Source organism: Tauraco erythrolophus, chromosome 2 (assembly GCF_009769465.1).
Source record: "Tauraco erythrolophus isolate bTauEry1 chromosome 2, bTauEry1.pri, whole genome shotgun sequence".
Classification (NCBI taxonomy): Eukaryota; Metazoa; Chordata; class Aves; order Musophagiformes; family Musophagidae; genus Tauraco; species Tauraco erythrolophus.
In genome coordinates this window covers 103,654,980-103,671,515 of record NC_141466.1, presented here as the reverse complement: position 1 = coordinate 103,671,515, position 16,536 = coordinate 103,654,980, and the positions used below count along the sequence as shown (strand labels likewise).

The 16,536-nt window shown below is 35.8% G+C and overlaps 1 protein-coding gene across 2 annotated transcripts in view; it reads right to left on the bottom strand.

The window, feature by feature from the left end:
* The window catches only part of LRPPRC (leucine rich pentatricopeptide repeat containing), an 80,758-nt gene extending 73,820 nt beyond the window's left edge, over positions 1 to 6,938 (bottom strand). For both annotated transcript variants that reach the window (XM_009979205.2, XM_086628820.1), the window contains exons 1-7: positions 6,741 to 6,938; positions 3,677 to 3,799; positions 2,801 to 2,922; positions 2,652 to 2,710; positions 1,810 to 1,896; positions 1,205 to 1,331; positions 8 to 152 (exon numbers count right to left, since the gene is read on the bottom strand). In XM_009979205.2, coding sequence (XP_009977507.2) covers positions 8 to 152; positions 1,205 to 1,331; positions 1,810 to 1,896; positions 2,652 to 2,710; positions 2,801 to 2,922; positions 3,677 to 3,799; positions 6,741 to 6,936 — 859 coding nt within the window. In that variant the 5' untranslated portion in view covers positions 6,937 to 6,938. The remainder of the gene's footprint in view (positions 1 to 7; positions 153 to 1,204; positions 1,332 to 1,809; positions 1,897 to 2,651; positions 2,711 to 2,800; positions 2,923 to 3,676; positions 3,800 to 6,740) is intronic.
* Between the last annotated feature and the right edge of the window lie 9,598 nt (positions 6,939 to 16,536).

The following is a 16,536-nucleotide window of genomic DNA, read 5'->3' as shown; positions in this document are numbered from 1 at the left end:
GCCATACCTGGAATTAATTCCCTTTCAAATCTTATACGTTCTTTAATATCTTCGATGTACTGAGGATGCCCAGCCTTGGCAAGGCTAAAAATCACCTGCATCAAAATCCTATCCATGTGGTACCCTTCAGTCTTCTCAACCTCTTCTAGAGTCTGTAAACCAGAATAAATTTAACTTTAATAATCTCCAAAGCAACTCAAAACAGGATACATTAAAATTTAAAATAAGTAAATAAGAATCACAAAAACTTGTCTTTTTCCTCTTTTAAAACCATGGGTTTAGATTCATGGAATATGGTAAAGAGAATACCAAAGATCCATAGAGAGGGTCTCAAACACCTTTAGACTGTTAAAATAAAAAGGGACGGATAAATGAGATATAATAGATGGTTTCTCTCTAACATGTAATAATATATGAAAACATTAGAGGTATTCCCATTGTGAGATGACTTTCAAGAGAAATTACTCTGAAAACGCGAAAAAGATTAATCAAACTTTTTGTAGTGTTTGGAAAAAGGTTCGTTGATGAAGATTTAATTTATTTATTGTTTATTAAACAATATTATGTTTCACACATCCCCTTCCTTGATTTGGTCGTCTCCATCTGATACTACTTACTAAACTCAAACCAATTTTCTTTTCTCAGTCCTTTCCAAATACTTCTTTGGTTCAAAAACAATTGAGAGAATACTTGAAAAAAAAAAAAATCAGCTACGCAAAGGGCTGTAAGGCAGCATTATCTTATCCACACTTCATGAATACCTAAGTTGTTGGTATGAACTCTCAAAAAAAACTCAGTTTTACTCGAAAGACTCTGTTGCTTCAATGAGAGCCAAAGAATGGCTCAATGGGAGCAGGATAATCAAGGTTTAATGTTTATTTATTTTTATAAATAAATATATAAATATCTCACATGCACTACTTGCCTCTAAAAACACTCTGAATTATTAAATCACTCACTGGCAAACATACCTTCTCAGAGCGAAAGGCAACTATCAAAAGACAAGTATGTTTCATAAAGTATGAGATTGCTTTCAGTTAACCAGCTATTCAGATGCCAAAAAAAAAAAAAAATTAATTGCTACAAACCAGGAGAAACAAGTCAAGAAAATTCAGTATTATTCCTCCTGGACAGATAAAAAGCATTCCAAATTAAATTGAACGAAAGATCAAACAAGTTGTATTCAAACTCAAACTTGTAATACCTTTTTGATGCTATCCACGTCACCCTTTTCAGCATACACATTCAGCAGTGATAAATAGGTGTCTGGACCTGGTTCAACACCAGCCATCGTCATCACTGAAAGGATATTTTCTGCACTCTTCATATCTCTAAAAGAATTCAAAAGACAGACCCTCAGTAGATTTAACCATAATGTTTATTGTGACTTCCACACTTGCTCATTAAATTCATCAGAATTGGAAACAAAGACTGCAACAAGCATAGAAAAACTTATTTTAACTAAGCAAATACTGATACATGAACGTATAAATCTTTTAATTATTGTATTACTTAGTTTTCAACTTTTTCAACTTAAAGCTGAAAGAGTATTCTAAGTGCAGCACATTTGTTTTCAAACAGTAAAAAAAAGGACAGTAATTTATCTTGAAATTCAAGATTTTCAGACAAGAAAAATCTTCCTTTGTTAAATAGCCTTGTTTTGCTTCAAAAATATATAAAGACAGTATCGATACATTATTATTCAAACCCATCATAATATTCTGCAGTGTGCATTTTTTTCTGTACAGTATCACTTTATATTGTAGTAAAGCTAAAAGAAAACAAAAGAAAAAAGGTATTAAACATTACCCTGATCTTGCATGGCCTTTCACAAGGCTACTGAATACTGCCTCAGTGATTGGGAGATCCTTGCTCTTCATAAATCCAAGAATCTTACTGCAAAATACAAAACAAGGAATTATTAGATATTTTTTCATTTGAAAAGATAAAACTACTGAGCTATTGCTGCTCTGCTGGACAAGTACTGTATTATCAAACAAAACGAAATCCTGATGTCACTGAGCAATTAGACTTGAGGATGCTGCACAATATGCTCATAATTTGGTCATTTTCATTTTTTTCAGAGGAATTGTACTTGTCACTAAAATATGCAGACACAAGGGCAGAGCTGGTTTTTTATTTTCATCTTCCTTTTACTTATTTCTCATGCCCAGCAATCACACTGTTGCAATTTAGCCTTGCTAAAATTAAAGTGTTAGACAGAAACCCAGAAAGCCCTGAGTAACAAAAAAAACAAACAGAATTACTACTATTTGCTCCTTAGTTCACTAGTTCTCAAATGTCTTTCCCAGTAGCCATTTTCTAACAGTGGCAGTAAACCTTCACAACCTCACACTTTCCCATGCTGGCTCTAGAAATGACAAAACAAGTTATTTTCTGAACAACTTGAATATAGTTTGATTTGAAAACGCTGGTCTATCACTTATTTTTATTTTGCTTTTGTAGGTACCAGCCGTCTCCAAGAAACTCTTAATCAAGCTCTTCAGTGCTTGGTTAAAATGTACTTATATCCCCTCTTTGTTTTGCTCAATTTATAAGAATTACACTGAACTGAGTTTCAACATTAATGGTAGGGAACATGAGAAATACATTTTGTGGAAATCCCTTCAAACATAAATGCACAAGAATACCTCGCTCCTTCAATGTCACCTTCATTGCAATAAGCAGCAATCAACCTTTGGTATGTAACCTACAGAAAACAAAAAGGGGAAGTTAATTATTTCCACCCGATAAACGGATACTACTATTAAGAATGAAGACATCGTAACAGGGTACCTACTCGATTGGGCTGCACATTAGCTTCCTCCATTCTGGCCAAAAATTCCGTTGGAGAAAATTTATGCTCATTTTGAAGGTAGACTTTAAGTAAAGCATTGTAATGGCTTGTATCATACACAGCACCTAAGAAAATATTTCAGCCACAGTGAATGTAGATTCTATAAATTCAACATGATTTTATAGCTTTCTCAGGTAATTAATTTCAGGTAATCAATTTTATTCTGTTTATGTATATGAACTTTATGTATAATCAGATTGCCGCCTTCTATCCACATTTAAAATACCAGACGTGTATTTAACAGCACACATCTGTTTACAAAAGGCTAAAACATACCAAGAGCACAGTAACATCAATGCTCATGTGCATGCCATTTCACAGCCTTCACAGCTGTATTTATTTCACAGATTCAGCAATATTACAATCAAGAAGCAGTCCACCTATGTGACATCTGTAGATAAACGACTAACTTAAAAAACAAAATAATCTGATAAAATAATTGATAGCTCTAGGAATACTCAGCTCACCAGATATCAAGGTAACATCTAACAGAAAAGTAAAATACATTCTTACAATAATCAAAATCAAAAGTTCAATTTAAGCATCTTACAAAAAAAAAAATCTTTAGATTTATTATTAACACCCCTAGATGTCAGTATAACTCCCAGAATAGGAAATAAGTCTCTCACCTGAATAATAAAACCTAGTGTTTATTCAGTAATGAGTATTTGCTGTTACAACCTAACATTTAAACACTATTAAAATACATTCAGTCTTCTATTGCAAAGATAGCAACTAAAGCACACAGCTGTCCTCACACGAGGGACTAAGAAAACCAACCTACTGTTGTGGTTTAACAGCCAAAACCAGCACACCTACCCAGTTCTTTCATCTTGTCCCATATCATATGGGCTAGTTCTGTTCTTTCAGGTGACACCACCTCTGGTAAAAGAGCACCACAGCTTCGCAACAAAAGTAAGGTCTGGTTACTCCCTGGACACCCTGCAAGTGGAACACAATCACAAATTTCTTTATAAATAATTATGCATCTAATATTAGAAAAAAGATTCAAGACTGACCCACTGAAATATTTAAGCATTTTTTAATAGAATAGAATCTTCTCCAAGACTGAAGATTTTTGCTGAACATTTTATATTTTTTTGGATATCCAAACGATTAAACAATGACACCACTATGCACTATCATAAAAAAGATTCACAATAAAACATGACGTTGAGTACAATAATGAGCTCAGTTGAGCAGAAATTTTAAAAAGGACAACACAAAAATCTCAGATGACCTAGTACTTTAAATTTCCCGATCCATAGATCATTTCATCCTAACAATGATATAACTTTCTGGTAAATTTCTAAAATGGCAAAATGCTTCATACCAATTCCATACTATTCCAAAACTGGTATTCAGAGATATTCCACATTTCAATTTCCATTTCCACTTCTGCCCATGGCTCAACACAAAATGAGATCATTTACACCTAGAGAACAGTGACAGAAACTGTAAGAATGTCTGCCTTCTCTGACTTCTGCACCACTCCCAGGATGTCGAAAAAATAAGTGTAAACTTATCCATCTTTCTTGGACTTCACTACTACTCCTGAGGCAAAGTAAGGCAGAGCTGCAGAATGTATCACAGATTACCCAGTGAGATGGAGACACAAAATTTTTTTCAATCGCATCTTTACATGCAAACCCAACCATTTCTGATAAAAAGGAGAGTTACTTCAGAAAGCAGCATACTGCAAAGAAAAAAAAAAATCTATCCCTTTCCTATCACACAGAAATATATACTTCAGAAGTAATTTCATCTAAAAAGGAGCAAGATAAATATTCACATACAACATAAATGATGAAAAACAATCTGTAAGGTTTTCCATCTCGAGCAGACACATACATGCAGACCTGAAAGAGTCAGATTTCCAAAGTGACTCGAAGTCGAAAGCATCGGTTATGCTTTTTAAGTTACTTCCAAATCATCATGCCAACATGCCAAAGTTGTATATAGCCCAGCACAGAGGCAGGGGCTGTTGCCAGTAAAGACATCTCCAGCGGCTGCTGATCACTGTAATTTTTAATTACACTAAGCTGTAGAAACAGCTATAAAATAATGGCAAAATAAAGTAGAAAAGCCCTCAACAGCAGAAAGCTATATACCACCTAGAATTAGATGTTCGGGTACCAAAAAAGGACAGGCAAATCTAGGATACCACACAGCTATTGCAGAGCACAATCTACAGGAGAAAAGTTATTCATACTGAGTAAACTCATCTGCTAAGAAATACATGCAGTAGTGGGAAAAAAACTAAGCAATAATGAGAAAAAGAAGAGAAATAAGTTAAAATACTGAGAAGGGGCAGGTACAAATTGCAAATGGGGATTTGAACTCCTGAAGACATAATGGAGTGGTGAGATAAGTCATACTTGATCATCTTTTAAGTCTCACGCAATAAAAATGACAACACATCTCCACTTTCACAATGCCAGTGCTATACTAGTGACTGAGTACCCTGAAATGCAAGAGAAACAGGAAAAGGTTCTGCATCTTTCCATACTCACACTGCCAAACAAGAGATCTACAGCAAGCACCTTCTTTGCGCATTTTTCATGTTGTAATTAGAAACGGGACAACAATACAAACCCAGGCAAATCTTCTTAAGAAATCAATAGTAACTAGTCTCCCACATCGTTGCCAAATGAGTTTTCAACGTTATTAATAAAAAAAGGACTGAATTTTTCATATGGAAATATTTGTCCTTTATTTTAATAGCATCCTAGTTAAATCTCCTATGAAGTTCTACACCTTCTTTCTTTTAAATATACTTACACAGCCAAATGAAACCACTATAAGCAATTAAACTTTTGTTAACATGACTACCTAAAAACTGTGTAACTAATCAAAGACCATGAAGAACTGTGATTCGCAGATAAGATTAGAAACACGAAATTCTTTCCAACCCATACTCACAAATTATAAGTTTATACCTGAAAAGAAATAGCAGTCAGAATCGGTAAGGATAACACAAGCAAAAATAAAAAACTAAGTTGTTAAAAAAAAAATAGAGTATTAATTGAAGACTCAGCCTTTAAACAGTGAACTGCAAAACTTTTTAAAGTGCCATCTCAGTTGTAACAAGCCAGTAACAGTCCAGAGCAATACACAGCAAAGTTTAAACCAAAACAAAATAATATATGATGTCATTCCCAAATATACTCACAAAGTACTACTGCCAATATTTATCAAATATCTCCATTGATGCATCATAACTGGTACCAAACCTCATCAACTGTGGTAACTGGTTTGCGAAATATTAATAAGGTCTGGCTATTTTTAGCTAAAAGGGTATTGAATCTGTCAGAATGAACAATGTCTCAGCTGTTTACTTTTGTTTTATTCAAAAAAATAAAGCTTTCTTGTCCTAAATAGCCACAGCTACTCGGGAATGGGGAAACTTGGGGGTCACCTACACATTTCCCTCTACAGTTCCATTTTAAAACAAATAGCCTCTTAACAACAGCATGGATTATTATGGACATTTTAAAAATATACCGTGTAAAACATGGTATGATATGATCCCTTTTCAGAGTTCACAGTACATTTATACGAGGAAGGTGTAACCCTATCAGATAAAAATCCTCAATAAGCAAGACAATATGATAAGATTTCTCAAAAGCACACTGAATTCTTACAAGACTTATAAATTCCCAAAGACAAAAAAAAACACCTGGAAAAGTAAACGTGCATTCAAAGGAATGTAACATCTCTAAAGCATTTAAAGTCTGTTCATCAACCTTTGCTGCAGATTAAACAACACTCAAAAGACAAAATGGAAATCCGAAGTCTTTCAATTGATTTCCTTGGTTTGATGAATTGTTATATCGCAGCTTTAAATTTAGCTTTGATTTTGTTTTAATTGGAAGCAACTTACCTGTTTGGCATATTTCATGGAAGACTTTTAGTAGCAGGCTTTTAGGGATGCGGCCGGTTTTTCTGACAGAGTTATCCAGTTTATTTAATGCCCAGTCAAACTGCCAGGTCCGTCTGTGTCGAATTTCTGAAACTGGTTCTTCTTTAACACTTCCCTCTTGTTGAGGTGCAACTGTAAGGAACCTTATTTGGTACATAATGTTTCTGTTTAAATAAAAACAAATAAATAATAAAAAAAAAGAGATTACACTTCTGTGAGTCATTTTGCAACTACACTAGTCACATCATGTCAAAAAGATAACACACTTCTTGCTGATGAACGGTTTCTCAAAAACATTGCATATTGATATAAACAAATCCAGATGATTCATTTCAGCCCCCTTCTACTTAAAAAGATATAGTCAGGTATGTTTTCCTCACAGCAACGACCTTTTCTCTGAGATTCAGTTTGATTCACCTCATGAGTTAAACGGTTCAAATACTGCTCCCACAAAAATAAAAATTTAAGTCATCCAAGTGCTAGAAAAGTCTATTGTCCCATTATGGCTCACACATGCTTTTGAAAAATGACTCCAAGAACAGCCACAGACATCTCTTCCAGAATGCAGCAGATTAAGGCAGCAAATCATATCTTTCTTTTCAATTAAAATACACAAAAACTAATGCAGAGGTCAATGTTTTAGACAACAACGGGATCATTCCCTATTCTGCAGGATTTACATTAATGAGCATGAAGTGACCATTCTGCAATGTAAACCAAACATCAACACTGCACTTATTTAAATATTTATTTTCCCAAAATAAAGCGTGACAACAACAAGAAACATAATGAGAAGGTGTTGGTATTTCTAGCAAAACAATAAGAACTTGCCATTTTGTTGTTTTTTAAAAAGAACAAGTTGACGTACATAAGAATAAGAATACAGTATTTGTGCCATAGCAGAATTATGAACAGCCTGTGCAGGTAAGATTATCATTACGTGCAAGCATTTTTAGAAGTGTCTTCTCAATAATCCTTACAACTGCTTAAAATAAACCAGACTATCCCCCTCCAGAATCCCATACAAAGGAAGTAATACATGCAGGAAGGCAAAAAAGATTCAGCAGCTTCTGAAGTTGCCCTCCCCCCGTCTCTGGCTCTCCAGTCAGCTCTTCAACTGAAGTCCTCTAGACTATTTAAAAAAAAAAAAAACAAACCACACCAACTAGTTGTAATCCCTGCTGTTACAGATGCTCCAGGAGTCCTATGTAGTAATGGCTGCACATTTTGTTGAAATAGCAGACTAAAAATGAGCGGTGCTGGTGTCCTCTACAAAACGATTTCCCACACCCGGAGCTTTTTCACAGGTGTATCTACTGGTTGGTTTCTCACCAAGCAATGCCACTTTAAAGCCCTAGAAGTCGTCCAGTGGAGGAGAAAAAGCTTGCTGGCAATTCAGTGTTTCAGCAGTGTTGGCAGCAAGCTGCTAAATGGCAGAAAATCACCAGTGATGTGTGTATCAGTGTGGTAGAAAAATACAGACTAGTGCTTTACCATCTGGTTGCCTCTTGTGAGTAGGAAGTAGCCCAAAGACCACCTTTGTCCATGCTGTTTGAAATCCTGATTTGATAAACAGCAGTTCTAGGAGTAAAATTCTTTAAAAAACACCAGGCTGAAGCAGACTCTCTTTCCTAATGGAGGTGTGAAAACAGTTTAGTAGAAGATGTTTGATTTTTGAAGGCACTAAAAAAAAATAAATCAAATCCTGTATAGCAAGAGGAGCATTATTATCATTTGGCGTTATCTCTTTCAAGCAGGTTAATTTCACACTGCCCAATCTCCCCGAGTTTCCTCCTGAAGAGTTCTCCAGAGGCCAGCAAATTATCTACTTTTTATTTGACTAAGGAAAGGACAAGGAAGAAAGAACTGGAAAAGGGGGAGAAAAAAAGGAGACATCTCCTCCTTCATTCTCAGTTCTACCTCCTTCTAGATGCAAGTTCTCACTGATTCTTTTGGGCTAGCGCTCATTTTATTTAGATCCTCCATGAGCTTATTTAACTCATTAACCTGGCACAATACCAATTCAGTCATTTCTACAAAAAACCAACTACTGCTCCACCACGTTAGAGTGGAAACAGCTCACGATGTCCCAAAAACACCAGAATGAACCAGAAGAAAGAAGGAGAGTAGGAATAGGTGGCTAAAATCAGAGGAATTAGGAAGAAAAAGAAGAAACTGAAACACCATTTTTAGTGATAAGCAGCTCATCAGATCAACAATATCAAACTTTTTTTTTTGTTACTAGTAATGCTATTTCTCACTAGATCTATATCCAAGGGTGTCATTTTCCCTGATTCTTTCCTTCCTTTCCTTTCCTCTTCTCCTTCTACCTCATCAAATAACCAGAGACAGGGTACTTTCCCTAAACCAGACATCATTAGACTAATTAGAGTAAATTCCAGTAGTATGAGCTAAGAATAACAGTAAGATATTAAATCTTAAGTCCTCTTGATTGTAACAACCAAATGACATGTCTACAATTCAGATAAAAATCTTCAAATAGCAATAAATAATAAACTCAATAAATAGCAATACTCAACTATGAGCTAGGCACTGGACAGCTATAAGAATGAAACTGTAACAATTTCAAGTTCTTTATCTATTTTTTCTTAAAGATACAGATTTTTAAAAAAAGAAAATGGTATCATCCACTCTTATATACTCATTTAAAAAGCTACTTGAAAGCTTTTCAGAAAACTTCAAGTCAGGCTGGAAAAAAACGCTTTGGAAGCATGTAGCAACACAATTTCTTTGTAACGGAAGTTTATAGTTTGATTTCCATTAACAATCAAAGCATGAGCAGGCAAAACTCCTGTGCTTCAGATTAAAATTGAAATGTTTTTTTCAATAGAAATCTGCTATTGTTTTATAGTATTTTGCAAATTATTGAATTATATCTTATGCCACACAGCACACCTGTAACCATCTCTACATTACTTAGCTACGTCCTGCACTGTTTTAAGCAAGCCATCTTTGCAAGATTCTTCACATGTCAAAAGTCAAACATTTTCAAGCACTTGCATAGCTTCACCAAATTAAGTGTGAAGATAAAAACAGCATGTGCATGCTCAAAATACAGAAGCTGAGTAGAAACACGTGATTAAGGTGGGTGGAAGCAAGTATAAAAATCAAGAAGGCCAGGTTAACCATTTTAGTCAAGAAGTCTCATAAAAAGGCAGAAAGAAAGCCTTTTAAATATAAGAAAGATGATTTTAGAAAATACACATAGCTCAAAAAATTAGAGATCATACATTCTTTAGCATTCAAAAATGTTAATTGCCACCATAACATGTAAATTTTAACCACTTTACACAACTAAATTTTAACAAGGAGATGAGGATGGAAGTGAGAATAAAGAAGAATGAGCTAAGCAATTTCTGGAAACATTAAGATATGTTATATTCAAGACACATTAATGGACCTTACTCAGTCTCCACTTCTTCGGAATTATCTTCCAAAATTCATCAAAGTTTTGGTAAAAACAGAAGTATAATCAATAAAAAATAAGGACTGATGTACAGGCTTTTGGCACAATGTTATCTGACAATTTCATAAGCAAAACAAGGAGTTAGGATGTACTTTTAGTTACAAAAATATGTTTAAAAAAGAAAAAATGTATAAAAATTAAAATGTGCTGATTGGGTTTGTTGCAAAATTGAGAATATATTTTGTGGGATTTTAAACTAAGCTATCTCCTGTACCAACTGGGAGAACACTGGTACAACCCATGTCTGTTCAATAATTTCATTAACAATTTGGATGACAGAAGAGTTAATAAGCTTATAAAAATTGTAGACAACATCATAACGGTGGCAAACTCTTAGGAGTGCCTCAAACTTCAGAGTCATCTTGATCACTTGATGTAATGGTCTGAAATCAACAAAAACGAAATTCAATGCAGACCAAAGAAAGTCGTATGTTTTGGACAAAAGCCAAAAAGTACCGAAAACAAACCACTGCTAAACATGAAACATCATGCTGCAAAACCAGAAAACTTCTATTCTTCAACTCCTAACAAAAGCAACATAGATAAAGTACAGAGAGAATTACTCTGCCTGTCATGGTGTGTTTACTCACAAAAAAAAAAGTTTAAAAAGACTCAAAAGACTCATCTATCCCACCCACCCTCCAAGCAGAGAAGCAACAGTAATTCAGGAGGCATCATACTGGTAATATTAATTGTAATGAAATATTAGAACAGGATACTTTGACAAACAAACTTTCTCATTTGGATTCTTAAAAGGTAAGATTAGGAAGGGGGGGGAAAAAAAAGTATCACACATGAGTGGCATTTCTGATCCTGCCTCGGTGCTAGATGTTAGACTATGATGCCTTAAGATGTAACCATATTCTTTCAATTATTTTAATTAACTTTGTTCAGAATTTAATGCTATGCTACACAGCAAAATGCATGATACTTCTCCAAGGGCTGCAATGAGTGCCAAGTATTTACTTTCACCAATTACCTTTAAATGGCATTTTACTATTTCTCCACATGAAGCATATGCAAGCACATGAAGCTGCACAATAAACTTCAGATTTGTTTCAATTAGCAGTCTGGTTCTTCCCCAACATGTGTGATTTCTCTTTATCATGCTTCAGAACTATGTTTCTTTGTACCTACACAGAGAAGCTCTAAAGGATATATTAAGCCCTATAAAGTGAACCCTCTCCTACTCTCACAATCACAAGATTAGAAGTAGCCTTCCGATATTTGAGACTTTACAGAATTGTACCTTTACACCATTTTCAGCTTTGTCTCTACAATTGTGAGGATTAAAACTGTAGACCTTGCCTACAAAGGAAAGGTTAACCAATTATATGTTGGTAATCCCAATACACAATCACCCACTGTGTAGCAGTAACTTTTCACCTCCAATTTAGCTTACATTTGGAAAGTAGTTGAAGATAAACTCACAAAAAAACTTAGGCAGAGATGGAGCATGCATGGGGCAATTTATACCAAGTGAACTAGTAAAATTCTTCTGTGTTTGCAAGGGTTTAGTGAGAATCCCAGTACCATACTAATGTACTTATATGTTCTCCATATTTCTAGAGCAGACTAAAGGCAGTGCCTTCAATTTCAACGGAAATGCAAACGGAACGTATCTTGCACACCAGCCTGAGTAAAAAATGTCTCAGCTTTCCCGAAACTCAAAAAGTAGGTGGTTCCAGTGGTCCCCCTGGCAGCAGCAGAAAGTTTACTTTCTGTAAAACTTGACCAATTCCAAACATTCAAAAAGATAATTAGAAAGTCACCATATGGATATTTGCCTCCCTTTATCAGAGTCACAATAAGAAAAGCACTATTTTGCTCTTTCTAAACTAAACGCAAGTCATGCTCAGAGTAGAATAATGGCAAACTTAAGAGTTAAAATTTGTTACCGTACATAAAAGCACTACAGACCCACTATTAGTTAAATTCCTAAATATAAGACTAAATGTACCACCTGAGATCCCAGCACGATTCGCATGACTGCTAAACAATATTTCCCCGACTTAGCTATGGTCACCTACAAAAACAGGCCACGATGTTCAGGCCACTGTGTTCTTGTTTCAGTGAAATACAGTAGGATCCTCCAAGAGAGAAAATTTTATGGTTTTTTCATGTAGACTGAGAAATCTCAAGTTTCTTGGAAAATATCTAAAAACTTTGCCTAAGTGATTTGCTAGAAACAAAGCAGGAAAACTTCACTTTGTGTTATTTCTTAAGAAGTCTCTAGAAATTTTACGTCTATCAGTAAAACACACACAACAGTGCAGCTTGTGAAACTTTACTACGAGAGTGCTGCTTCAGTACTACCAAAAGCAAGTCTACTGAACACCTCCTCTGTATTTAAAGCCCATTAATTCTATCATTTTGCTAATGTAAAGGAATTAAGCATTCAATTCCACATTTTTGTCCACTGGTGATGGACTGCTGAGTACAACTTGTTTGAAGCTAATTTAGAAAAAAAAAAAAAAGTCCCACACATTAAACCACGAACCACTTGGGTTTTTAACTTATGGCTTACCCAAAGCTCAGATGAAACCCCCGAGATCTGAAAAAAGATTTTTTAGAAGGGTATTCTCCCTTCTATCTCACCAACAAGCTTTAATCTTGCACAAACACACCACAACATCCCAAAAGTCAACAATCTTTGCAAGGACAACTTGAAAAGCAAGTTTCGGTACAGCACAATTTGCTGTCTGGGAACATGCTCTTTGCTTCACAGTCCTGAAAACCAGCACTTAAAATTCACAGATGAGAATCTCGAATTGAAGAAGTGACAGCAAAGTCAAAGATGACTTGCAAGACTTGCATGTAAAGATTCCACTTGATTTCCCTCCTCAGGTATACTTTTATGATCTATGCCTTAGGAGCCTAATTGTTCTCCTTTTTTCTGAGGACAGATAGGGTGTTGACTTCACGATGAAAATCCCAACGCTCATACATCTAAAAGTGCAGTTCAGCAATACAGCTGCACTGATCTAATATCACACAGTCACCATATAGGGTTCCCTCTTCTCCTTCTGCCCGCAGTCTCACCTTTCTAGAGTTCACCAGATCCTTAACTCATCCAACAAAACCTTTCGATCTGTCAGAAAACTTTCTCCTTGCAGTCTAGCAAGTGAAAACAGATGAGTAATAGGTCCAAGGAGCACCCTGATTTAGAGCAGGACAAGCTGGCCAGCAACGGGAGGGTGGTCTGTGTGGGAAGAATACAGCCAATATCCTTCTTCCCAACACTAACTTTCCCACAGCAACAAGCTGTAACATCAAACCATAACATAACCATCTACAGTATGTAGAATAAAGTCCCCAAAAGATATTCTGACGTTAATTCAAAACCTACTCTGAACACTCATCGACTGAGAGGTTTGTTACAGCATTCTTGGCAGTCAGCTACTAGCAGCAAATTTAAGCACCTCCTCCCTTAGTGAAGCTTTTATGAACAAAAGTTTCAGTAAATAATTTGTATCACAAATCAACACAGTGCTAAAGTTTGCTGTTGTAGATCTGAAGTTTGTTGTATTGGCCTGTCATAGCTCGCTTATCTTGTTATAACTGCATGGCATGAGAGTGATGACACACAGCTCAGTATATGTCTACCTTCAGTATGAAATGTGAAAAGTGAAACAGTAAATTTGCCTTAGATCTCATCTGAGGCTTTTGCTACACAATGCCCAACCACCCAAAGCAATGAGATCTCCATCTACCGTCCTACTCCATCTTCAGAAGAACTTTAGTTTAAATTGATAGAGAATTAAATGGGAACCAGTCCCACAGTATATTGCACTGGCTCGACTACGATGTGGCAACACGCAGCAGAGCAACAAGAACCATGGGTTACTGCAGGGAGACCACCCCAATCTAGCATATCCACTCCGTCTAACTGTGGTCAAAGCCATCACTCTACCATAGACGCAGATACACTCCAAAGTACTGACACACAACTTGAAGCCTTATTTGCGAGAAGAGCCACTTCTCTGTCCAGTGCAGATCATACCAGCTCTAAGCAGAAAAGCGATGTGTCCTGAGAGTCTCCAAAATTACACAGACGTAACAAATAGTCCAACCATAACTTGTGTACTCTACAGTTTGGCAATGCTAGTTGGGATTTTCCTGGAAAAATCAAAGCAATATGATGCTTTGATAAAATATCTGCTTGAAAGCGAATGGTTACTGTTTCACATCTCTAAAGAAATGAACAGATTTGCAACTTCTCTGTAACTGTTATTGTAATGAAAGTCTCAAACCTGCCTCTGAACAGACTTCATTATGTTCAATGTTAAAGTAACTGTACCAAGCACATATAAAGTTATAGTCATTTACCCAGTTCTCTTGCAAAATCCTGGATTATTCCTTGTTACTTATTTATTCCTAAAATTGTGGGTTTTTTCCCCTCACTATTCCAATTAGAACTTTATTGATATTCTCTGGAACTTTCTGCAGTGGACTGCATTTCACTCTCGAAATACCATCTCGAGAGCTGAACAATGAGTATAGCAAGTCTTAACGTTGTCCATATGTCATTCCAGTTTTTCAAGAGAGGTCCATGTCCCGAAATTAAGGTGTAAGTAGCAAAAACCAACAATGGTTACTTAAGGTAAAAAAAGAAACGAGATTATATGCTTGTATGTGCAATTTCAGTTCATAAATGTTACCTTTGCTTCACACTTTGGTCCTAGAGCATCATTTGTGCACTAGGATACCTAAAACGATATAGTAAAGTGACAGACAAAGATTTTAGGTGAAAAATTATCTTAGGAATGAAATTACTGGACAGAAAGAATGCACAAATTTAGGTGTGCTGCTCAGTCTTACTCCCATATAATTCACGGTTTAGACAGAAACCTAAAAGCTACGAAATAAATACTGCTGCAGTTTCCTGTGCACATGTTCTCTATCAAGCACCTTTCCCACATAGTTAACTAAATCTAGCCCGAGAATTAGAGTTTTCAGCATAATCACTAAACTATCCCACATATGACCCCATTTATAGTTGAAAATATAGAAGAGTATTAATTTGGTGCAAGAAAAAAAAAGTATCAAAAAACAAACCACAACCAAAACATCAAAACCCAGATGTTAGTGCCAAATTATCATCCTATAAAGAACTTTTCAAGTTCTTTCCAGGAAACACAGACCCAGAAAAAAAGTGCTGTTAGTCCTTCATCAAGTCATATGTGAATTTCAGTGAATATTACTTCCTGCAACAAACTAATTTAGGAAATTAAGCTTCCAGTTGAGGAAAATAAAAATCAGATGAATTACCACAAAGTAGAAAAGTTTATTCATGATTTGCAGCTAAGTAAACGTGTGGTTCTGTTGCCAACCATACAGCAGATGTCTTCCCAGTTCCTGCTGCTGCCTGCACAGGTCTACTCCATCCTTCACACCAACTCCAGCATTTATCAACCTGTTACATTTCAACTACTACAACCAGCAGAAAACTATGTTCTTTTTTAGGTAAGATTTCAGTCAGGCTACTAAATAAAATGAGCTTACAAATAAAGCTAGTGCAGGTAGCAACAACTTCCTCATTTTAGTGGTAAGATTTCCCTCTAGGAGTTCCCAATTGTTGACTCTCATCTGTTCCCACCCCTTTTCCTGAACCAGCTCTGAAACTCACCAAGTCCTCTGCTGAACAAATTTAGTTCCCTAGAATGGCAGAAAACTGTTTTAGTTGTCCAGCAGGAATGAAGCTACATTGACTTAGAGGGACCACCAGAGCTATAATAAGGCACAAACAAGAAAGGACAGAAGAACATGCTCCCCTTGGCAGCACTAAGTTGTCATGTTAGCTCATAAAACACAGTGCGCATGTTTAATGCTTTCATATTCTCAAGTTTTATGGAAAAATTTGTCTATAGCATTATTTGGACATTTAATGAGAGATTAGTTTCAAGCTCAGTCACTAATGACAGCTACACACTGGTACTTTTTCCAGATAACAATGCTGTATTCCCATATTCAGAGCTAACAGCTACATTAGCTGCGATCTGAATCATTTGTAACGTGAGTGACACTTGCATGCACCAGAAGCATCATACCCACTTTCCCACCCATCCCCACTGGATTCTCACTAGGTTTTGCAAACACTGGAAAAAATACAGCAAACGTTTGTATCCTTGGAGGAAATGGATCTCAACTTCAATTTAGCCAGGCATTTATATTTACACATTATTTACAATTACTTTGTTTCATTTTATACAAATTACTAGTTAACAACTGTAATTATAAACCTAGGAAGTCATGTGACATAAAGGAAAG